This window comes from Silurus meridionalis, chromosome 8, assembly GCF_014805685.1.
Source record: "Silurus meridionalis isolate SWU-2019-XX chromosome 8, ASM1480568v1, whole genome shotgun sequence".
Taxonomy (NCBI): domain Eukaryota; kingdom Metazoa; phylum Chordata; class Actinopteri; order Siluriformes; family Siluridae; genus Silurus; species Silurus meridionalis.
In genome coordinates, this window is record NC_060891.1 from 6,653,314 (window position 1) to 6,678,501 (window position 25,188).

Sequence of the window (25,188 nt, forward strand, 5' to 3'; positions counted from 1 at the left end):
TTGCCAGGGAGTCGCCACACATGGTGAACACCATCTGAGCCAGGTGGTTTATTTTATGGTTTATTTCGGTTATCTCATTAGACCACAGGACATGGTTCTAGTAATTCATGCTCTTGGACAGGTCGTCTTCAGCAAACTGTTTAAAGTCTTTCTTGTGAGCCAGCTTCAGAAAAGGCTTCCTTCTGGGACAATGGCCATGCAAACCGACTTGTTGCAGTGTGCAGCGTATGGTCTGAGCACTGACAAGCAAACCTTCCACTTCTGCAACCTATAAAACAGTGCTGGCAGCACTTATGCATCTGTTTTTTGAAGCCAGCTTTTGCACCTGGCACACAGCTCGAGGATTCAACTTCTTTGATCAACCCTTGTGAGGCCTGTTTCGAGAGAAATCCGTCTTGGAAAACCTCTGTATGACCCTGGCCATTGTATTGTAACTTAGTTTCTTCTTATATCCGAGGCCATTATCGTAGAGAGCAAAAATTTAAATTCTCAAATCCTCAAAATCCTCCAGTGGTCAGTATAAAAGAATTGTACTCAAAGCACCAAGTTTTAACTGCTTTAATAAAAGATACACAAATTTGGATGGTCCTGTGAACCAGACAAAAACATGAACATGATGAATAGGACATGTGGCTTTGCATTGTAAAATTATGTAGAGTTGTTTTTACTTATGGTGTACTCATTTTATTTGGCAGATTTTGACAATAATGGCTGTATGTTCAGTTATTTTCAGAGGACAGTGAATCTATACTGCTATAGTAGTAGTTTATTTTCATTTCTATAGTATTGTCCCTTGAAAAAAATATATTAAAATGGTTGCCTAAATGTGAGGGGTGTACTTACTTTTGTGAGATACTGTATATGTAACTAACATGATAAATGCGCTTTGTCTTTGCATGAATTTAAAAGCAAAAACATTAATGTTAATTTGCTTGTTAGGATAAGAGTGGAATTGTATTATGTTTATGCTGTAGTCTGGTTGTCACAGGTATTTTCTTAACAACTGCTGCACCAGTAGGCATTAACAGCTGCCCGGTGTCAGGCCTGTCATATACAGTGTGTATAGCTGCATGGACCAGCTGAGGGCTTAAGATGACACCTTTTTTGCTCCAAAACAAGGGTTTTGAAATACAAATAACACCTTATTTCTTCCATGGGCTGTGTTTCAGCCCCCACTATTTTTTAAGTGTACTGTGATAAGCATCTCAAGCATGATAGCCTGCAACAGAAACTGATAAAAACATAGATAGCATATTAGCTTTATACTATTCATGCTGTTTATGTAGATGGTGGTTCTAATAATATGTTTTTATTTTTTACATTCCTTTTTATTGGGCCTCTCAATGTAGCGACAATGTAGGAGACCCATACGCTAATATGTGGTTGTGAATATTAACATGTGGTAAACTGTAATTCTTCAAAAGATGCACTAATACTGACAATAAATGAATTGCCTTCGCTCAAAATGTGAGCAAGTTAAAAAAAAAGTAATACTTGTCCGCAGTACTTTTCTCTTAAAAACTTAATATAATGCATTTACAGAGGATAAATGAATTTTTTTTTTATTTTGGATTTTTTTTATATTACAATGATTAGAAGAGAATTAATCTCAGACTGGGTCACCAGTCCATCACAGGGCATGCATACACACATTTGTTTAATCAGCAAAAGGAAACCACGCAAACATGAGGAGAACTAGACTCCACGGAACCTGACAATAACCTGAGTTCAGGATCGAAACAGGGATGGAGCTGTGAGGCGGAATATAGTCACGAGATGTAATCTATTGATTCGTGTTAATAGACATGAATTTTTTTCTCTTTTTTCATGTCCGTGTGTATGACTTTCTATGTAATGTATTTCAATAGGAAGCATTTTTGGTGTCTCTGCCAAGGTTTACTTTCTGCCACTGGATACCACAGATGCTGTGTTGTTTTATCTGATTTGTTATTGATTTTTTATCCTGCAAGCACTATTCCCCAAAATTAAGCAGTAGATTTTATCCTTGTTTTTGTTGCTTTATATTCTGTAAGCTTATTGCTATTATAAACCATCGTCAGTGGTTTCTTCCAGTCAAAATACTGTCAATATATTCTCCTGGTTAATTAAGGAGCCTGTGTTAATTAGAGACACACACATTTATTACAGTATAACCCTAACTGTATATTGTCTGCATTATTCTCGGATAGAGATTAGGCATAAATTAGGCATTTCTGTCAGCATTTCCCATGATCCTTTGCCTCCATTGCTGAGACAGTCATGCTAAGTGACATGAAAAAATAGGAAAATGTGTGTCCATGAACACGAATCAATAGATTAAAGTTTGTGACAATATCACAAAATGCTGTGAGACTGTGTTGGGCAGTAAAACAGTAAACTCTCTATTTTAGTGTAGAGAACACAATAATGCAGACAAACAAGGTACTACGTTTCATACTGTATGTGCTGGAGATTTTAATAATCCATTAGGATATGTGGATTATACCAGCAGAGGGTAAAAAAACCACACACACACCCTTAAGTCCACTAAAAAATCTATATTTAAGAGTAGTTTAAATGAAAAAAAAAATCTAAGCAAAGACTAAAACATGCAGAGGTCATTCAAGAACACTCTTTTTACAAAGGCAAGAACTCACATATTGTGCAAAGATATCAGTGACAGTAAAACATGGAGTGGCAGTTATTACTCAGGGGAGGGTCCTCTGCTGGCCTGGGTATGTCATCACACTAGTTGATGTTACATATAAAATGAATAAGTACTGTATATTTGTTCAGCGCTACTCTCTTCTCTCAGCTATTTATTAATGGATTGCTGATGCATGTTTTAAGTGCATAATGCTGCCTAGTCTATCTAAGAGCTTGAACCTGTGTTTTATTGGCACATTTTTCGTGCCACATAAATGGTGAATTGCAAGCTGTAAAAAAAAACAAAAAAACGGTTGTTTCTTTTGGTAAATTTCACACATGGTTTATGCATCTTCTAGACCTGGTCAGTATTAATTTATAATCGTAGCATTTCTGCAACCTTCTATTTGTTAAAAGTTTGTGAACACTTGCCCATAAGATCCATATGTGCTTTTTGAACATTCGATTCCACATTTAGCTTCCTTCTGCTGTTATAATAACCTCCTCTCTTCTGGGAAGATGTTCCTCTAGATTTAGGAATGTGCCATTCAATATCTTGTACATGTAGAGTAAAGCATATCTTCATGGAGTTCACATTGTGCACAGGGGCACTGTCATGCTGGAATACTGCTGTCATGCTGCAAAATGCAAATTAAGACTACATAAACTGTACCAATTGTGCTCTTACCTTGAGCAGCTTGAATTAAATCTCAGTGCAAAATTGTGGTTGTTATGTACATGAAGGATGATTCTCTGCTAGATGATGAAAATCTTATTCAGGATAGAGAAAGAACCTTCACACAATGAAGAAACTCATAGTGTTTATTATCCTGCACAAGTGATGGCATTTGCCATTGTTTGCATGTATATTTGCAACTGGACATTGTTTTTGTCATTTTCTGATACTGATGCACTGATACTGATTAGTATGAATAAATTAGTCAGTGAAATCTATTTTTACCATTAAAAAAGCTTCCCAGGTCTGCCCAGTGGCACTGAATTTTGTTAAATTGCACTGAGCTAGCTTGTATGTCCAGTTCTTCAAACATGCTTCCAGTATCAAAAAAAATAATTGTACAGGTTAGACTTGATGAGGCTTGTCCACTTTTACTGAAATTAAAGCTAAAAGCAGCACAGGCAATCACCGAATATTCCATTTTGCTCTCCTTGTAACACAAATTAACTGTATCTTTCCAGAACAATTTGACTGCGTTTTTCCAAGACCAACTACAGCTGTTTTTTTCATCTGCAAGAATGCCATATTTAACACGAATGTTAGTTGTGCTATCTAATATCAATATAAAACTTTATTATTAAATTTTTTTGTGTTCCCAGTCTGGCCCAACAGGTCATGCTTTAACAATGCATAGACATGCATTGAACTCTAAATGCTATGAAATTGTCATGTCAAACAGAGCAGTTTGTTTCTCAAGCTGCAAAAATGTTACTGTTTATTAATCAGTGGCATTAACAATGATTATACATTGAGAGGATACACATTATGCATAAATGTGCATCATTAAGGGCGACACATGGTCATTTTATGCAGTTTCTGTGTGGATTTTTCTTTTATTTACGGTCATTCTGTAAAATGTCATAGCATTGTTTTCTGTATTATGTAAAGATCATTTTAACATAAACAGTCATAATGAGAACATTTCTGTAGCATGTGTTGACAATGAAATCGTAATGACTATTGGAGGAATATGGCTAACCTTCTGCATTGTTTATAGACACGATATAATTCCTTAAGGATTTCTGAGAAAGAAAGAAAATACTACTGGGGTTAAAGGGGAAATGGAACCTATGGAACAATTTTGAGAATGAATTTAGAGTACAGGGTGTCTTCGTACTCAGAGGGAACTAACACTTTTTAGCTAAATGGCACTTTTTAGCACTTTTGGCTGGAATTGGGAAGCTGATGCAAGGTTTCAATAAACTTTAACAGGGAATGTGGCAAGCACATCACACACAACTTTGCTGCCAAACTGGGAGCCAAAGTTTTGTAGAAACGACTCTGTGGGTGTCAACAAAGAAATAGCAATCACATAGAGGATGTTTTGTAAATAAAGTTACATTTTGTTAAAAAATGTTAATTTTCACTGTGTGGACACTTGTGGTGTATATATATATATATATATGCGCATATAAAGAGTCAAGAGAGTCAAGAGGCTTTTTTATACACAGTGGTACACAGTACACAGTAAAAACAAGACAACATTCCTCCAGAACCCTGGTGCTACACTAAACAACATAGAGCTACAACACACAACATAAAGCTACATAAAGTGCAATCGAGTGCAAACAGTGCAGACAAAAAACAGTACAGACAGACAACACAAGACAGTGTGGGACAATACACATAACACAAAATAGTGCCGACCAGTAAACCTACTGTATACTCTAACCATACAGTACTGTGCAAAGATGACTATAAAGACTATAAAAACTATAACCAAAAGTATATGTAAACAAACACAATGCAGTGCAAAAACAGCAGCAGCAGCAGTCAAGAGGTGCAAAAAACTGCATGTAAACGGTATAATATGGTTAAGTATAAATAATAAATACATGGTGGTGGAATGGATTGAGATGGGTAATGAGTGTGTGTTGAGTGTGTGTTAAGTTCAGGTTGTACAGTTCAGTAAGACACAGTTGGGTGAGTGTGTGTGTCTATGAGTTTCAGTTTAGTTCTGTGTATTGAGGAGCCTGATGGCTTGAGGGAAAAACCTGTTGCACAGTCTGGATGTGACGGCCTGAATGCTTCGGGAACTGCTTTTCTGATGGCAGGAGGGTGAAGAGTGTGTGTGAGGGGTGTGTGGGGTCATCCACAATGCTGTTGTCTTTGCGGATGTAGCGTGTCATGTAAATGTCCATGAGGTGAGAGAGACTCTGATGATCTTCTCAGCTGTCCTCACTATCCTCTGTATCCTGTGTCTTGCAATCCGAAATAGTAGTCACTAAATAAAAATCTGAGAGACCTGATTTTAGGCTGCAAAGACTAAAATATGAACCTACAAACTAAGAACAGCATTAAAACTAGTTCATTAGTTTAAGATTCACATTCTACTGTCTGTTTCATTAGAAATAAATTTACACTATACATCTGCTTACAATATTAGCACACCAAAAACAACCATTGAAAATACTTTAGACACATTTGTTTGTGTTTACCGTAGTATGTTTGACTTCTCTTTATTTATTCCCAGTTTTTCCAAGATGCCTTCAATGTTCTTGAAACTGGCCTTGGCTTGTAAACAGAAACCCCTTTGTGCACCATTGGCAAGCCCCTTGCTCCTAATAGCTGCCATTGTGACCTTCAAATTAAAATTGTAAAAAGCAAATTCTTAAGTTAACAACGTATCCAAATGTAAAGTGAAAATGAGGTGTGTGATTAGTAATAGGTTAATTTTGAGATTCATTTGGATGGCCAACTATAGTGACAGTCCAGTGCAAAAGGAACTTTTAGAAGGACAGTGGCCAGCTCCCTCCATATTTAAAGTTTCAGGATAGAAGCCTGTCTTCAATTCATTTTTGCCATTTGGTTTCAGTTGTCTTTTGGTCAGGACCAAATATACAACTCTACTATTTTGCCTTTGTTTATTCACAGTTTGGAGATGGCTTGCATTTTCTTCGTTTTTTTTATTGTATTTTGTTCTGTATTCCACAATGAACATTAGAGGATAAATGTGATAGATGCAGGATTTGGGTAATAGTGCTGAAATAAGAGCCAGTCTGAAGAAGCCAGATGCAGACACAAAGAGTTATATTAGTGGTTTGCGTGTGAGGAATGAGACGGGGTGGGTGGGGGTGGGGGGATGTAGAGTGTCAGAGATAAATGATTTTGAGGGTTAGAGATCCATCACAATTGGAGAGCCTCAGTTTAATCACACTCACAGTTTTTTTTTTTGCACTACTAAATACTTGTTATATCTTGTGGATTACTTTCTACTAAAAAACAGCTTTTAAAATATGTTTTAAATATGTTGTATTTAAAAAGAAGTGAGGTGGAATGTGTACATTTTTGAGGAGACTACAATCTTTCAGATGAAAACCTGTATATCAACTTCATATATGTGTGAACTGGGGAAAGTACTTGGGTTGTCACTTTCAGTATGAACTGTATCATCACCCCCCTCAGGGCTCTGTACTCTCCAGGAAGGTTGAATTAGTGAGAGGATAACAACATGTGGCCTGTTCTGAATTAGCTGGTGTGAAAACAAGACCCATTTTCAGGAGTTTTCCTTCAGTATGTGAGCTCTGTGTGTGGGTGTGTGTGTGTGGGTGTGTGAGAGGCAGATGAAACTTTAAATAAGTATATTTCTGATTAATGATCATATAACGAATAATGATAATTACAACACAGTATTTTGTGCTATCTTGGCATTTTGTTTAGTTTGACAGAATAAACTGTAACGGTTTAATAAAATGTAATTAATATGAAATATTATTACATTTTAATAATAATACAAATATTTGAGTATAAGAAGTATGTTTAAAAAATGTTCTGTTAATGCATGTGTCAGGAAGAGTAGACAGAAGCAGATTTTTAGAAAAAAAAATATTCCCAAACTGATCTAAAATGTAACTAAAGGATGTAAACAGGAAACTGGCAACATATCAGGTGATTAGCAAACCAACAAACAAACAAACAACCAATAAACAGGTAGAAAGACACGAGGAAAAACCTCTCTGTTAGCAGGAAAACAACAAGAACAGTTGTTTTATCCAGGGTGTGTACCATATTTGAACACATTATTGTGTAAGTAAGGTACAAGCCTTCGGTATAAAGATGAAAACAAAGCACATTGAGGTGGAAAAAGGGACAAAGCAGCAAATAATGTGCTCTAATGCAGTACAGCACATTCATATATAATAAAAATATTCATATATAAAAAAATAACAATGTTTAAGAAACATCAGTCAATCAAGCATTTTTTTAAATAGTAATTTATGAAATGTTGTTGCACCAACGCACAAATAAAAATATTTTTTTAATTAAATTATGTTAGCAAAACAAGGGCTAACAATGAGGTCCGAGATTGCAAAAACTGAAAAATCTAAAAGTAACTTTCTATTATCATATTTTGATAACACAGGGATTTTGCTCATCTGCCCAAAAATCAGTACACAGAATTTTAACCTCCGTTTAGAAGGCTGTACTGTAAATACTAGTTCAACAGTAAAAGACCTGGGAGTGATTTTAGACAGCGACTTGTCTTTTGAAAATCATATCAACCATATTACAAAAACAACCTTCTTCCACCTTAGAAATATTTCTAAGCTAAGAAACATGTTGTCTATATCTGATGCAGAGAAGCTCATCCATGCATTCATGACCTCCAGACTGGATGCATCACTAGCTGGTTGTCCTGCATCATTAGGGCATTAGTTTCTCATCAAAGCCTTGGGGTTCCATGAAATTACTCAGGACTACAGTTTGCTTCTGATCACCGTCACTGCACCCCGCAACATTGTTTATCTCTAATAAATGGACATTTGGTGCACCTCAGATGGGGATGGGTTCCCTCTTGAGTCTGATTTCTCATAAGGTTTCTTCTCTTTGCCATCTCAGTTAATTTTTCCTTGCCACAGTCGCCACCGGTTCGCTCATTAGGGACAAACCAACACTTATAAAAAAACATCTTAGTCATTCTTAATCACCACATTATCAGTGTAAAGCGGCTTGGATGACAATGTTCATTGTTAAAAGTGCTATACAAATTAAAATGTATTTAATTCAATTGAAATAATAAACAAGCTACAGTTAGTCCAGAATGGAGCAGCCAGAGTTCTTACAAGGTCGAGAAAATAAGACCATATAACCCCAATCTTATTATCCCTTTTAAGCTACCTGTTAAGTTTCAACTCGACTACAAACTGTTGCTACTTACTTACAAAACACTAAATGGTTTATCTCCCATGTATCTATCCAGTCTTCTAACACACTACAATTCATCACGCTCCCTGAAATCTCAAAACTCCAGACTTCTAGTGGTTTCTAGAATAGCAAAGTCCACTAAAGGTGGTAAAACATTCTGACATTTAGCTCATAAACTTTGCAATAGTTTTCCTGACAGTGTTCAGAGCTCAGACAAACTCTCCCAGTTTAAGTGCAGATAACACATATCACATCATGACCTTGTGCTTCAGTACATCTGATCAAATGCACATTATCAACTTGTGCTTGTTAATATCATGAACAGCAGCTATGCTAATTCCTCTCCACTGCTTCTCTTTCTCTCCGCATCCCATCCATAACCTCAAATGACTGTATAAGACTGTAGAAAGGACATTACTCACAATCACACACACATGTTAGTTCTCACTCTCTGGTGTTTGTATTGTTTTAAAGATTTATAATCACACTCTTGATATCACCAAATGAGGATGGATTCCTCTTTTGAGTTTGGTTTCTCTCAAGGTTTCTTCCTCATAACATCTAAGGGAGATTTTCCTTGCCAATGGTCACACCAGGCTGCTCATGAGGGTTAAACAGACATCATTCACCTTAATTCTTAAATTCTGTAACGCTGCTTTGAGACAATGTCCATTGTAAAAAGCGCTATAAAACAAACTTAACTTAAATGCACCAGGTTTGTGTACAAATAACATTCGATTAAATACTAACATTTGGATTTGATACAAAAAAATAGTCAGAATTCCACAGTTTAAAGCTATTTTAGATCATTAACTTTTCTCTTTTAAAATCTGCCTCAGTCATTGCATAAGTACATCGCTGCTTTACCGTGTTAAGTGTACATTCATGTCAACTACTGCAGGGAGTTTTATCAATAATCTTCCGACATAAATCGCCCGTAATTAGATCTCCGTCGGACCCCACAGAGCTCGAGTGGGACTCCGAATGCCTGGATTCAATGTTCTAATATACTCTAGATGTAGCTAAACTAAAAATGCTTAAACAAAAATGATTAAGACATCAAACCAAATTCACAGTATTTCAAATAGCATGGAAGGAGAGCCTCCTGAGTTATAAAAAAGCTCTTAGTGCTGCTAGATCAGCATATTTCTTAACCCTGATAGAAAATAACAAGCAGAATCCAAGATTCTTATACAATACGATAGCAAAATTAATAGAAAAACTAAAATACTGCACTTACATGCACAGTATCTATAGTTAATAATGATTTCATGAACTTTTTCAATAATAAAATTGCAAACATCACACTGTAAAAAAATTTTTCTTGTAAATTAACAGTAAAATACTGTCAGCTCTTAAACTGACTGCACTTAAATTGGCCAATAGCCATTTGTTTAAAAACTAAAATCTAAGAAATGTGAGCATAATTAAGTCCATGACAAAAAGTTGCAGAATTACAGTATGTAAAATCACTGAAAGTATCAATTCAACACACAAATTGATTCAATTGTAGTTGGTGAAGAGATTGTCACCACATCAGTAACCACACCGCTACTGCTTTAATATAAAGCGACATACAGAATAACTTTAATAGCACTCTGTCTGCCCTTGACTTAAACTGAGGCTCTACTCTCCTACACAATGGTGACCCACAAAAAAACCAAAACTAAACATTTTGACTGTTTGGTTTTCAGTATTTAGCTGTTTCTAGATTTTATGGTAAAATACTGGCAGCAGGGTTACCAGTAATCTACTCTTTGTTTACAGTTTCTTCTTTTTTCGGCTGCTCCCATTAGGGGTCGCCACAGCGGATCATCCGTCTCCATACCACCCTGTCCTCTACATCTGCCTCTTTTACACCAACTACCTGCATGTCTTCCCTCACCACATCCATGAACCTCCTCCTTGGCCTTCCTCTTTTCCTCCTACCTGGTGGCTCCATCCTCAGCATTCTTCTACTAATATAATTCATGTCCCTTCTCTGCACATGTCCAAACCATCTCAATCTCACCTCCCTCACCTTGTCACCAAAACATCCTACATGCGCTGTCCCTCTAATAAACTCATTTCTAATCTTATCCATCCTCGTGACTCCCAACGAAAACCTCAACATCTTCAGCTCTGCTACCTCCAGCTCCACCTCCTGTCTTTTACTCAATGCCACTGTCTCTAAACCATACAACATCGCAGGTCTCACCACAGTCCTATAAACTTTCCCTTTCATTTTGCAGATACCCTACTATCACAAATCACTCCTGTCACTCTTCTCCACCCACTCCACCCTGCCTGCACTCTTTTCTTCACTTCTCTAACACACTCTCCATTACTTTGCACTGTTGACCCCAGGTACCTGAATTCCTCCACCTTCTCCAGCTCTTCTCCTGCAACTGCACCACTCCACTGCCCTCTCTCTCATTCACACACATGTATTCTGTCTTACTCCTAGTGAGTTTCATTCCCCTTCTCTCCAGTGCATATCTCCACCTCTCCAGGCTCTTCTCAACCTGCTCCCTACTCACAACAAATCACAATATCATCCGCAAACATCATAGTCCAGGAGACTCCTGTCTGACCTCGTCCGTCAACCTGTCCATCACCACTGCAAACAGGAAAGGGCTCAGGGCCGATCCTTGATGCAGCCCAACCTTCACCCTGAACCAGTCTGTCGTACCTACTGCACACTTCACTGCCGTCACACTGTCCTCATACATGTCCTGCACCACCCTTACATACTTCTCTGACACACCAGACTTCCTCATACAATACCACAACTCCTCTCTTGGCACTTTGTCGTACGCTTTCTGTAAATCCACAAATACACAATGCAATTCCTTCTGTCCTTCTCTATACTTCTCCATCAACATTCTCAAAGCAAATAAGGCATCTGTGGTGCTCTTCCTCGGCATGAAACCATACTGTTGCTCACAGATGGTCACCTCTTCTCTCAGCCTGGCTTCCACTACTCTTCCCATAACTTCATGGTGTGACTGATCAACTTAATTCCCCTGTAGTTACTGCAGGTCTGCACATCTCCTTTATGCTTAAAGATCGGTACCAGCACACTTCTTCTCCATTCCTCAGGCATCTTCTCACCTTCCAAAATCCTGTTAAACAATCTGGTCAAAAACTCCACTGCCATCTCTCCTAAACATCTCCACATACCGGTATGTCATCTGGTCCAACCGACTTTCCACTCTTCATCCTCTTAATCGCTGCTCTCACTTCCTCCTTACTAATCCTATCTACATCCTGCTTCACCAACTCCACATCATCCAACCTTCTCTCTCTGATTTTCCTCATTCATCAGCTGCTCAAAATACTCCTCCACCTTCTCAACACACTCTCCTCACTAGTCAACACATTTCCTCTCCATCCTTTACTGCTCTAACTTGCAGTACATCCTTCCCAGCTCGGTCCCTCTGTCTGGCCAATCGGTATAAATCCTTTTCTCCTTCCTTAGTGTCCAACCTCTCATACAGCTCCTCATATGCCTTTTCCTTGGCTTTCGCCACATCCTCTTAACCTGCTGCCGCATCTCCTTGTACTCCTGCCTACTTTTCTCATCACTCTGTCTATCCCACTTCTGTTTTGCCAACCTCTTTCTCCTTATGCTCTCCTGCACTTCCTCATTCCACCACCACGTCTCCTTGTCTTGCTTTCTATTTCCAGATGTCACACCAAGTACTTTTCTAGCTGCCTCCTCATCACTCCTGCAGTAGTTGCCCAATCATCCAACACCTCCTTAACACCACTGAGCCTCTGTCTGACCTCTTCCCTGAACCTCACGCTACACTCTTCCTCCTTCAGTTTCCACAATCTTATTCTTCTTTCAGTCCTCACTCTCCTCCTCTTCCTCTTCGCCTCCAAAACCATCCTACAGACCACCATCCGATGCTGTCTAGCTACACTGTCCCCTGCCAACACGTTACAGTCTCCAATCTCCTTCAGGTTGCATCTCCTGCATAGCACATTGTCCACCTGTGTGCACCTACCTCCACTCTTATACGTCACCCTATGATCCTCCTTCTACTTAAAATAAGTATTCACCACTGCCATTTCCATCTTTTTAGCAAAATCTACCACCATCTGCCCTTCCACATTCCTCTCCTTAAAACCATACCTACCCATCACCTCCTCATCACCTCTGTTCCCTTCACCTACATGCCCATTAAAGTCTGCCCCAATCACCAATCGTTCTTTCCTAGGTACACCATCTACCACTTCATCTAATTCACTCCAGAATCTTTCCTTCTCCTCCATCTCACAGCCAACTTGTGGAGCATAGGCACTGATGACATTTATCATCATCCCTTCAACTCTCTTCACCTCCACTACACTCTTCCTTCAGAATCACCCCTACACCATTTCTCTTTCCATCCACACCATGATAAAACAGTTTAAATCCACCTCCAATGTTCCTGGCCTTACTCCTTTCCACTTGGTCTCCTGAACACACAGCATATCTACCTTTCTCCTCTCCATCATATCAGCTACCTCTCTCCCTTTACCCGTCATAGTACCAACATTTAAAGTACCAACCCGAACCTCCACTCTCCTGCACTGCTCCTTTCCCTGCCGTCTCTGTAGACGTCTTCCTCCTCTCCTTCTCCTCCTTCGGCCAACAGTAGCCCAATTTCCACGGTACCCTGTCGGCTAACGATACCTGTGGCGGTCGTTGTTAACCCGGGCCTCGACCGATCCGGTATGAAATTCTTATTTGTGATCCGCATATTTGATTTGGCACATGTTTTACGCTGGATGCCCTTCCTAACGCAACCCTCCCTATTTACCCGGCACTAAGAGTGCACTGGCTTGTGCATCCATAATGGCTGGGTTATTTGTTTACAGTTTGCTTCTGTAAATTACATTTTACAGTGGATTACTGTTAAACTACATTTCATATTGTTTTTTTTATTTCACACATTTAAACTTTTTATCCCACAGCAAAAAATTTTTTTAAAAGCACTTATGTGTGTCCACACAACAGAGTATTGAAGTAACAGTGAAGCAGTGATGAAAATACTGAGATAATGAAGTGACTATTTAAATGAGGATTGCGTGTTAGTGATAAACACCTGTGAACAAGCAGGGTCACTAAAAGAAAAAAAAACAAGAGCAAACACAACTTACAGCCAAAAGATGAAATAAACTGAAAATGAAACACATTTAATCTCTCAAAATTTCAGCAGAGGATGATTAAACACCCCCAAAACAGCTTTACCAGCTTCACTTATTATTAAACATTGTAACTTTATTTATGTCATATGTGTCCAAAAGCTCTGATTTAATTTTTTAGCTGTTTAGGTGTACTTTCATTTGAAGTCACCATAATGGAGATCAGTGTTTACTTTAGTGTTGCTATTGAACCTTGACCTTTTACAATTTGTTTTTTTAAACAATAGTATTGAACAAAACAAAACAAACAGCAACAAACAAACAAACAAAAAGATGAACTGTGATCACCCTGAAACAATCCAGTAAAAAATCATAAATCAAGTAAAATCAGAATAAAACCAAGTGTAGAAAGTAGTAAGACTATTCAACTGGATAATTTGTTTGTGCTCCAATGCATTTTGGGAGTTTTGTACTATTCTGGCACCCAGCATGCATTGCAGCATGAAAGTTTGTTAATCGCCATTCTTGAGTTTCATGTGCTGATTATTGATGTCTGTGTATCTAAATAGAGGTATAGCTCTAAATGTTTTGTGCAAAAGATGTTTTAATCCTTTTATTAAATTAAAACAGTTTGTCACATTATCTTGAGATCATAAAAAATAGATTACTTAATAAAAAACAAGATAAGTGCATTAGGTGATAGCATATCAAAATCAAATTATGACTTTTCTTGTAATAATAAATATGCATTACAAGCACAGTTATACCTGCCAAAGAAAAGCTAATGTTAAAGAGCCGAGGGCCAAGAGCCTACCTAAAGCAACCACTGATCTTAAAAATGGTGAGGTCAAACATAACAGTTTGAGTGTGTGGACAGGTGTCTTTTTTTTTTTTTACAGGTTAACGAGTTAAAATAGGTGGAATTAATATATGTGATGAGTGGAGGATAGGAGGGATTCTTAAAGACAAACTACAGGTGTGTGAGACATAGTATTCTTGCTGGTTGGTAGGTGATCAAATACATATTTCATGCAATAAAAAGGAAATTAATTATTTAAAAAACAAACAATGTGATTTTCTGGATTTCTGTTTAGATTCTGTCTCTCACAGTTGAGAAGTACCTACAATAAAAATTGCAGATCTCTCCGTTCTTTGTAAGTGGGAAAACTTGAAAAATCGTCAGTGTATCGAATACTTATTTGCCCCACTGTATTTAGACTGCCACACGCTTTTCACTATACTTTGCTTTCACCTTATAATTTTTGCTCAACGCTTCTAACAGATCTATTGTAATTCAGTCAGGTTTGCATGTTAAATTTAAGTTAAACTTCAGTCTTCCTTTTTTGTGCTGGTCTTGGAGTATGAACTTCTTGCTTGCATGACTTCTAGGCCACCACATCATGGTATTCTCTTCATGGTGGACATACATACTTTGGTGCATGATGCTTCCAGATCCATCACCAGTTCAAGTGTTGGGGTCATAGGGTTCAATAAAAGCTTTCAAAGTTTATTGGTGGTAGGTAACCTCTTTGTGTCTGTTTTGTGAATGCACAGTCTGTGTGGTTCCAATTCTTTTTTTTATTTTTACCGACAGGAAATTGACAATCTTTCTGGGGTGGCTGAGTTGGCATCAAGGTACCAACAAAACACTTTCTTTAAAGTAGACACTTTTACAGCCACAGTTGCACTCTCATTTAACCTTAAATTATTAAAATTGGCCTAACAATTATTACATAAATTCTGGAATCTACCAGGTTTAAAGAGTCAGTCAACTTGGTGTATGTCAATTAAAATTTACTGATTTAAAGCAACAATGTAAATTAAATTTAGTTAAAGTATGTCTCTAAACGATTGTATTACATCTCCCCAAACAGTACAGCTAGGGCCAAAAGTTTATTTCATTTACTATATCATGAAAATGTTTGGTATAATGCAAATTTCATCTATAAATGCATATTAAGTTTTCTAGAGGTCTAACAAGATTGAACACTTGTGGCACTACTTGTTATCTGGCTTGGCTTACTGTCTGTTTTATTAGTCTGCTCCTGAAACTGCTCCTTGACAATCACATCAACCACCTTATGTGATTACTGTTTACTGTACATAAGCATACCTTGTATCCATAAGCATACCCTGTATATACACATTTTTTTCATATATATCTTTATATCTTTATTTATTTTATATTTTACACAGTTTATTCTCTTTATTTATCTGCCTTCTTTTTTCTTTGTTTTATTTCTTCTCCCCATCCTATTCCCTCATGCCGGACAGTCGTACAAAGCATTTCACTGCATGTCGTACTCTGTATGTATGTGTATGTGACAAATAAAATTTGATTTGACACTTTTTTTTTTGCAAGGCTGGATATATGGCAGGAAGTGTAACATTTGGTGTAGTGCAGTAGAGATTTTGTAAACCTGAACGAAACTCTGGCAATCCCACTTTATTCCACTGCACATTCTGTCACATTGATGATAATCTCTAAACCAAATGTTTAGGGCAAATGATTAATGATTTTTTTTTTATATAATTTATTAGTCAGATATACATTAGAGCATAGGGAAGTTCTTTAAATTCCAGCTTGCTCAGAAGCTGGGGTCAGAGGGTCAAGGGCCTTGCTCAAGGGCCCAAGAGTGGCAGCATGGCAATACCGGGGCTTGAACCCCAGACCTTTTGATCAGTAACCCAGCACCTTAATCACTGAGCTACCACTCCTCAGGATGATTAATGATTAATTTCAGGGCTTCTGTCACAGTGTAATTTACTAAGTAAATGTTTCTGCTTTTATTTTTTCTGATTGTTACTTGGTTTTTGTGACTTAAAACGTTAGATATTTCTATTTAAATGGCCATGACAGCTGCTTTTTAAAGTGAAGGAGAAGACTCACAGACATTGTTGATGCAGAAGAACATGAAGGAGAAGATAATAACTGGATAATTTGTCTGTCCACTCTATTCATTTATGATGTTATTTCACAGCAAATTCTCTCCCTGACAGTGCTATGCTTTTAGATAAGAAGTTGTAAATAAAACAGCTGGAAACAAATAGGGATTAAATCATTGTATCATCTACCTAGAGGATAGAAAAAAAGCATATAAGGGCCTTTCAGGTACAAACTACTCCTTTTCATTGTTTTAAAAAGAAATGCCATGTTATTTATTTATTTATTGATTCATTAATTTTTAGTGACAGCTTTGTTTGCGGTGGATCTGGAGTATATGCTGAGAACAATTTGTACAAAGAAAGCACATTAGATGTCCCAGCCTGTCACTACGCATCACACACACTTATACACTATTAAAATTATATTCCCATAGGCGACTGTAAATGTAATGTAACCCTTTATATATTGACTTTTGGGAGAGAATAAATAAACAGAGATAAGAAAACTAACCACTTAGACAGTAACCGGAGTTCCAGACAGAGCTCTGGTCCTTGGAATAATTATCTGATTGTTTGATCATGCTACTGTACCTCATGTAATTTCTACATGCATCAAAACATGATTAAGTGCCAACTTTATTTAAGATATCAGCCATAGTAACCAAGGTACTCTAGCATTGCTTCTATTTGTTGTGCAAATTCATGGGCATATGCAATCTACTAGAGATCTAAATACACATTACTGTAGTCTTTTCCCCTATGCATATGACATGGCATAGAATGTGAAGATACACCGATCAGGCAAAACATTATAACATTATGACATTATATCATTATGACCGGTGAAGTGAATAACACTGATTATCTTTTCATCATGGCACCTGTTAGTGTGTAGGACATATTAGGCAGAAAGTGAACAATTAGTCCTCATAGTTGATGTGTTACAAGCAGGAAAAATGGGCATGCGTAAGGATTTGAGCGAATTTGACAAAGACCAAATTGTGATGGGTATGCTGAAGAAGTTAATGCTGTTAATGTACGACAGGTCAGGATGTTTTGGCAGCAAAAGAGGGACCAACACAATATTAGGCATGTGGTCATAATGTTATGTCTGATCAGTGGCCATAAAGTTATGCCTGGTCGGTGTATTTTGTCATTAGCTTAATAATAGTAATTCTAGGCAATCATATTTATATGCAAAATGGGGTCTAATATATCTGAGAATATGTTCAGTATATACAGTACTGTACAATGACTAGAATGTTTTTTCTGAAATGTTTAATGTATACGATGACAGAAATTGTGCAATAGTTTAGTTTGTTATAGACCAGTCATACAGCATTACTAATAAAGAAAAAAATAGAATATGATTTCATGGCACAACTGCTTGCTCATAATAAGCCCTGGAAAGCTTGAAAATTTGTAGCTGATGAAGTAACACAACATGAATAAGCGCAACATTAATCCTGACATGAAAATTTAGACAAAACAGAGAAATGCTTTAAACATGGTTTAAAGTTGTTGCCTTTATTAAATTCACTTAAAAAATAGCTTATTAAATCATCAGTAATTATGAAGAAAGAAAATAAATCAATGAATAATTAATATTTATTTTTCATTGTTTTCTTTCTTGGTTTCAAAACAGCTGAAAGATTTTATCAATACATGCAAATATTAATTAATGGCATCATGAATAATTTCCTATAAACCAGTGTGAGTTTTTGTTTGTAATGACAGGTAAAAACAGGATTTGGAAGTAAAGTAGTAAATAAATCCACTTGGCAAAAATCTCATGGTCACAAAAGAATATTCAATTTAATTTATCCCAGTGATGCAATATCTCACTTACTGCATGAAAACTACTAGATTATGACTTTCTTACTAACTACACATTGTCAAGTTATTTATTTTTGCAATCTGGATACAGTAGATGGCTTTACATATAAGGTAGATAAAAAATAACTGAAATACATCAGTTATGAGTATTCATAATCAATATTTATACAATTATTTATACACAATATGAACCAAAAGGAGAACCAATTAATAAGTACATGTTTTAATGACTTTGCTGAAAGATGTTATTTATTTAGCTTATGATGTTTAGACAGGATGATGAATACATAATATAAAATATACAGATTGGATCTATGGCATCTAAACTTTCTTAGTTTCATACAATATAATGACCTTTTTTTCATTAATTAAAAATTCACCTTGCCTAAAAAGGTGTGAATGATCTTTAAATATTAAATATACAATAATGGTTAATGTTTGTTTATTAATACTCACTCTTATGTGGAATATATTTGAAAATGTATCAGTCCTTCATTGTTTTGATTCATAAAACTTGCTGCAAAGTCATTCTTTAATTTATGCTGGCGACACAAGGCCAAGGAGTTTCCCTCTTAGATTGGCAGCAACTGTAAATTTGACAGGCTTCAGTGCTAATCCGTATGAGCAGTCCATAGTAAGAGTCTGTGAGGGGTTGCTCTTGAATGTGCACTGATGCAAAAGAATGGCTAAGAACAAGAAGATCTCTGTCTTGGCAATCTGGTCACCAATACACCTTCTTTTACCTGTGGAGAAGATCATTACACTGTTGGTCAGGTCCTTGTTAAGGGCTCCATTTTCATCCAAAAACCTTGAGGGATTGAAGATGTGGGGGTCCTGCCACTTCTGTGGGTCATGGTTCACCGACCACTGGTTGATGAACACCACTGTGTCTTTGGGGATGTGGAAACCCTCAATGGTGACGTCTGTGGTAGTTGAGTGGGGGATAGTGACAGGCACAAAGCTGGTGTAGCGCATGGTCTCATAGATGAAGGCTTCCAGGTAGGCCAGGTTGATCTTGTCCTCAATTGATGGCAGTCTGTCACGGCCAACCACTTTATCAATCTGCTCCTGGAGCTTGGTCTGCATAGCTGGATGCTTCACTAACAGTAGCAACATCCACTGCATAACTGTTGATACAGTGTCCTGTCCTGCTCCGATGAGATCTGTCACAGTTCCCTCCACAAAATCTTTAGACAACATGTTATTTTTTCCATGTTCAATCACACCAATGATTGCATCGCTCATGTCTCGAGTTACATCCGGGTCATATGTGTCTCTGTGCTGCACTACTTTGTCTTTCACATAAGCGAAGAACTCCTTATTGATAGTCTTAAAGTTCTGGTAAACGCTTCGCACTGGGTTAGGGAAAGACTGAAGCCAAGGCATGACATCTACTAAGCTCCCAGCACCCACTGTCTCTCCAAACTTATCTACCCTACCCAGAAGTGTCCTGAACTCAGGGTCATCATGCCCATAACGTTTTCCAAAGCAAAGCGCACAAATGACGTTAGCAGCAGCGACTGTAAATTCATGTGAAGGATTAAAATAACATCTATCTGCACTCAGCCTGAGAAAGTTCTGAATCATATCCATGGCCTCTGCCACAATGTGTTGTTCAAAGGCCTTCTTGGTCTGGCTGTTTGCAGATGAGAAAGCTCTTAAGGTAGATTGAGCTACTCTTCGGTGTGCCTTCCACTGTTCACTGTAACTGCTGAATGTCATACTTTTCCCCCCAGATATAATTTGAAAAGAGTTGAAGTTTGGTCTCCCTGCAAACTCTGTGCTATGTTGAATAAGAGCTTGTCGTATGGCTGTGTATCCGTTCAGCACCACAATGTCATTGCAGCCCAGTCGGATCTGGTAGACATTGCCATACTTCTTTGCAAGTCTGGAGAAGGTAATGTGCGGCATTTGGCCTAGCTGCATGGCATTTCCAACCAGCGGCCATGCAAAAGGGCCTGGAAGCCTTTTCTTGAGAGCAAGGTTGCGGATCCACAGACAGGCCTCCAGGCAGAAGAGAAAAATGAAGGAAATAATGAGGGCTGGTTGGACTTGTCCACTCCATTCTTTTATTACGCTGCTTCCCTTCATGCCAAACTCACTCTCTGATAATGCCATCTCTTGTCTCTAGTGTAAAGATCCAACACTTATTTGAACAACCGAAAATCAAATGTATGTTTCAAAACATTATTCCTCAGTAGATTGTTTAGGAAAGCAGTCAGTTCAAAAAAAAGGTACATGTAAAAACAAACAAACAAACAAACAAAAAATCCCAATGGATGAAATCTCTCCTTCTTCGTCCCTTTCCAAGTAAAAAGGTCCAGTCTAACAAAACTAGACAAATCTTGCTAATATTCAAAACAATTTAATGAATATGCCTTGTGTTTTAATGTCTAGTCAATGAAAGTTACTCTGTCCGAGCTGGAAAACCAGCGTGTATTTATATATACTTCCAGCACAGGGGCCGGGCTCCATGCGGTTCTCTTCACTCCTCCCTCAATACGCATGGAGAGCTGCCTGTGTTACCTTTGCGCACAAGTAAACTCCCAACACTAGAGAAGAGGAGATACCGAGCAGATAAGTGATGCTCTTTGTGGAACGCTCTGGAATATTTTAATATACAAAACTCTACATGTCTTTGGATAGTTTTAGAGTTTTTTTTGGCCAAAAACAATTCGGACCTGGTGGAAGTTCTCCTTTCGTATGAAATGCGCACACGGTTTGTTTCGGTCATTCGCACCTTTTAGTACTTCATACATTTTACAGATATATAATAAAAAATCTTCTTGCCACAAAATGTTTACATTTTTAAAAGCTATTTTGTTTTAAAAAGAAGTAAAAAAAAACCCCTGACCAATCCGACTGAATAAACTGTACAATTTCTACAATATATGCGCATATTTTTTTTCTCAATCGCTATAAATCGATATTAATTTCTCTATACCTACAGTACTACTTGTGATCATCCTCAGTGACATTTTTTTCCATCTGAGCAAATTGAATTACAGATTTCCCAATATGTGTATAAGTTCGATGTTAAGGGCTCAGAGAAAAAAAAAGGAAAAAAGAAAAAGATTTGTGGTGGGTATGACATAATTCAGAATGTGCCTCATGGGCAATAAACTGTCCTGAGCTGAATGCCTATTTGTAATAAACACGCAAAAAGTATTTACTCTCGTTTTCCCCTATAATCATTTGGGCATTTTACTAGTTGGACGTATTTAACTGCACGATGTTGCACGCGCAACCAAAGAAAAATGATTCACTGATCAAGTTTGACATTTTATCATCTGCTTAATTACACGAATGTCCTGTATATACCCCAAAAACATATTTGTTACAATATAAAAAAAAATAAACAGCATAAATAAAGAGCATAAAAGCAAAATAAACTGATGCATTAAATCCAGTGCACGGAGAGGAAGTCAAATCTAGGAGTTGTATTAAAAGATTGAATGTACAGTATATACTTCATATTCTGCATCAATCCATGTCCTGATGTTTACTAAGGTTTCTCTAGAACCCTTTATGTTATTTTTTGTAAAGGTTGTTTTTGCCCTGTGTTCATCCCTGTTAAGACATAAGCCTGCCATGTTTTTTTGTTTCTCCCCAGATGTTGAGTTTATATTTGTATGTAGTCAATAGCTGTAATTGTGGATACTAAAACATTAACAGAGTGGGCCAGTAAGTTAATTGAAGACATCTAAGAAACTTGGTTCCTAAACCATAAACATAGTATTTAAACTAATCTGTTTTAGAGAGCTATGACAAACAGAGCACCAATTTGTTCATAACTAAAGTGCAGTTGTAACCATACACCAGAAACAGCACGTCTCATTTTCCTAAAAGCATCACTGGGTAAAATCTCATCATTTTGTTAGTTTTCAAGTGGAATTTGCTAGAATGGCCTGCATTAAATGTTATGTACATGTACTTACAAAACTTGATCTAAGGTTTGTTACATTATCAGATGATTGAGAAGCTTTTGATAAGCTGCTTGAGAAGCATTGTAGTAAGTTATGTAAGTTAGTAAGTTATGCATGAACACATCACACACACACACACACACACACACACACACACACACACACACACACACAGATTTTACTTCTGTGAAATAGTATAAATAATGATATATAAATATAAACATAAAATATTGTGGTATTCTCTTTTTTTTCTACTACATAAGATAGATAGATAGATAGATGATAGATAGATAGATAGATAGATAGATAGATAGATAGATAGATAGATAGATAGATAGATAGATAGATAGATAGATAGATGTTGCTTCATACAGTGTTTCCTTCTGGCACAAGTCCCTTTTCTAGGGAATCCTCAATGTAGCATAACACTCTTCTGCTCCATTCCCATTCTGTGCACACATGGCCTCTCATGTTGTCATTGAGACTAATGAGTGCCAGACATGCCGTGCGTGAATGTGTGCATATGCATCCATATATCTTCCATGTGGCTGCCATGCTTGCCTTTTCCCCTGTAACCTGGCTGTGAACAACGGGTACTAACCCCAGGCTGACTCTCCTAAGGAAGCGGGAAGGAGGGCAAAAATCTTGATGTGTTCAGACAGGTTGCATGGTGGACACAGCCGGTCCAGCTCTGGAGCTAATTATGGTTTACTAGTCTCATTTCCACTTCCCAGTGAGTTACTGTCTAAAAGAAAGCTGTTTTAAACTTGAATTTTAATCTTTATGTTTAGATCTTTTTTGATACAATCAAAGCAATTATAAAACAATTTCCATTATTAGTGAGACTTTGGCTTTATATGTTTTAAATAAGTCTGCACATAATGTCATGTGTGGTGATATACAATATACTATGAATTCTTATCAACAATAAAAAAAAAACAATGCTAATTGTGCTTATAGTTATTATGCATATCTCTTCTGATCCTGGTTTAAACAAATCAACTGCTTTATTTTTTAGCTAGTGCTACTCAGATTATGCTATCTGAAATAAAGTTTGGTTTAAACAAGTTTGAAATGAAATTTAAAGGCAGAATAATTTTAAATAGTAAAAGTGGTTTCATATGTGCATATGGATAGGATATAATTTCCTTCCATTTCACACTACTGGAAATCATTTGCCCATAGTGGTAGAAAAATGTGTAATTATGTATTCATGGCTAAATTGATTTGTTCCTATCACACTTGTGACCCTACAGATCATATTGGTGTTCTGCCACATATTTTAGATTTATTTATTTATTTATTTATTTTCAGATTTATTTTTGAAGGCAGATTTTATATTTACAAATCATGAACCAAATAAACACACATCAAGCATTCACATCACACATTTTATTTACCAATAGGTAAGGTTAAAAGATAAACATAATGATGATTTTTTTTCCAAAAATTGGAATAGTAATAATAGAAAATTTGCATACTGGCAGTTCTTATGCACAAATTTATAAATTCTATTCACTTTTGGTTTGACTCTGAGGTTGGGTTAGCCTTGATTTCAACATCTTCAAGCAAGTCAGAGATGCTTCATGAGCACTGCCTTCATATACACTAGGGGGCAGTGTCACACGTACCAAGACAAAATGACAAAATAACATTAAAATAGATCATTAAAAACAAAACAAAACAAAACAAAACACACACACACACACACACACACACACACACACACACACACACACACACACAGAAAAATAGTTCTGTGTTTTGCTATAGGAATGAGAGATTGAAGACTGTATTGGTGGTTTGTAAAGAACTGGGTATAAAAATGATGGAGCAAAAAAGAGGCAAAAGATTTTCTAAATTATTTTTTTTATCAGTAAAAAATCTTCACTGGCCAGGACGTTTGATGGTTCGTACATCCAGAGAAATAGCAGAGGTTGGAAGCCTAGCACGCACTGGAATCTTAATTAGATACTCACAGCAGTGCTCAGCAACAGTAATTGTGTAAGATGTGGTGATTAGGATTACTTGCTGATGTTTACTAATATACAGTCTCTTGTATATAGGTTTTGCTCTTTCACAGTCGTAATAGTCAATCATAATAATGTGAAAAAAAAGTTATTTTATGTTTGGACAAAACAGCCTGTTTAGTAACACACTAAACAATAATAAAAACTAGTTAGTATGCATTGTTGCTTTGGGAAACCTGGAATTCATACTTCATTCTTAGCTGGGATAAATCTCTGTGGTGAAGTACCTCAACATGTTAGAAAATATAACGTTTTTTTGGCATTTCCATATGGTTAAGAAGCTGCTAAAAAATAACTGCATGGTGCATGTTCTAACATTTAAACTTACTTCATAAATGTAATAATAATGTATTCATGTTTCATGATCAAATCCAATCTTAGTGTTTGTTTAAAAAAATCTATTTGTATGTGTTGTTTCTTTTTCCAAATTATTGACTTACTATTCTACTATACTACCAACCAGATGCTGCAATAGAGAACAATGTGGTGCCCACATCTGTGCAGAACAATTACATTAAAACATTATTTTAATTACAAGAAATGTCTTTAGTTGGGGTTTCTCACTTTCTCTATATAGTCTATTTTCTTCTTTTCAGCCTCTGTAACATTTCTATATGGTATGATGCACTGCAGAAGCATCCTGCCTCAGTATCTATACATACTCTCCTGTTGGTGCTGAGAGCTGTTCTCGCGTGCAGGGCTGAATTTGCGTGCCATGGAGGTCTATAGCGTGTACAGCTCCCGTTCACTGCGCTCCGACCTCCCTGGGGAGCTTCAGGGAGGAGATTCTGCCAAGAGATTAAAATGGGATGGAGAGACAAGGGGGGGAACAAACACTACCCAGTGAAATGGCTTCCAGATGACCCTGATTTAACTGAGTTTAACTCAT

The 25,188-nt window shown here is 37.0% G+C and overlaps 1 protein-coding gene across 1 annotated transcript; it reads right to left on the reverse strand.

The window, feature by feature from the left end:
* Positions 1–18,588: 18,588 nt before the first annotated feature.
* LOC124390635 (cytochrome P450 1B1) lies at positions 18,589–20,751 on the reverse strand. The gene has a single exon (XM_046856694.1). It carries the CDS (start codon positions 20,459–20,461, stop codon positions 18,881–18,883), a length of 1,581 nt encoding a protein of 526 aa, XP_046712650.1. The 5' UTR covers positions 20,462–20,751; the 3' UTR covers positions 18,589–18,880.
* Between the last annotated feature and the right edge of the window lie 4,437 nt (positions 20,752–25,188).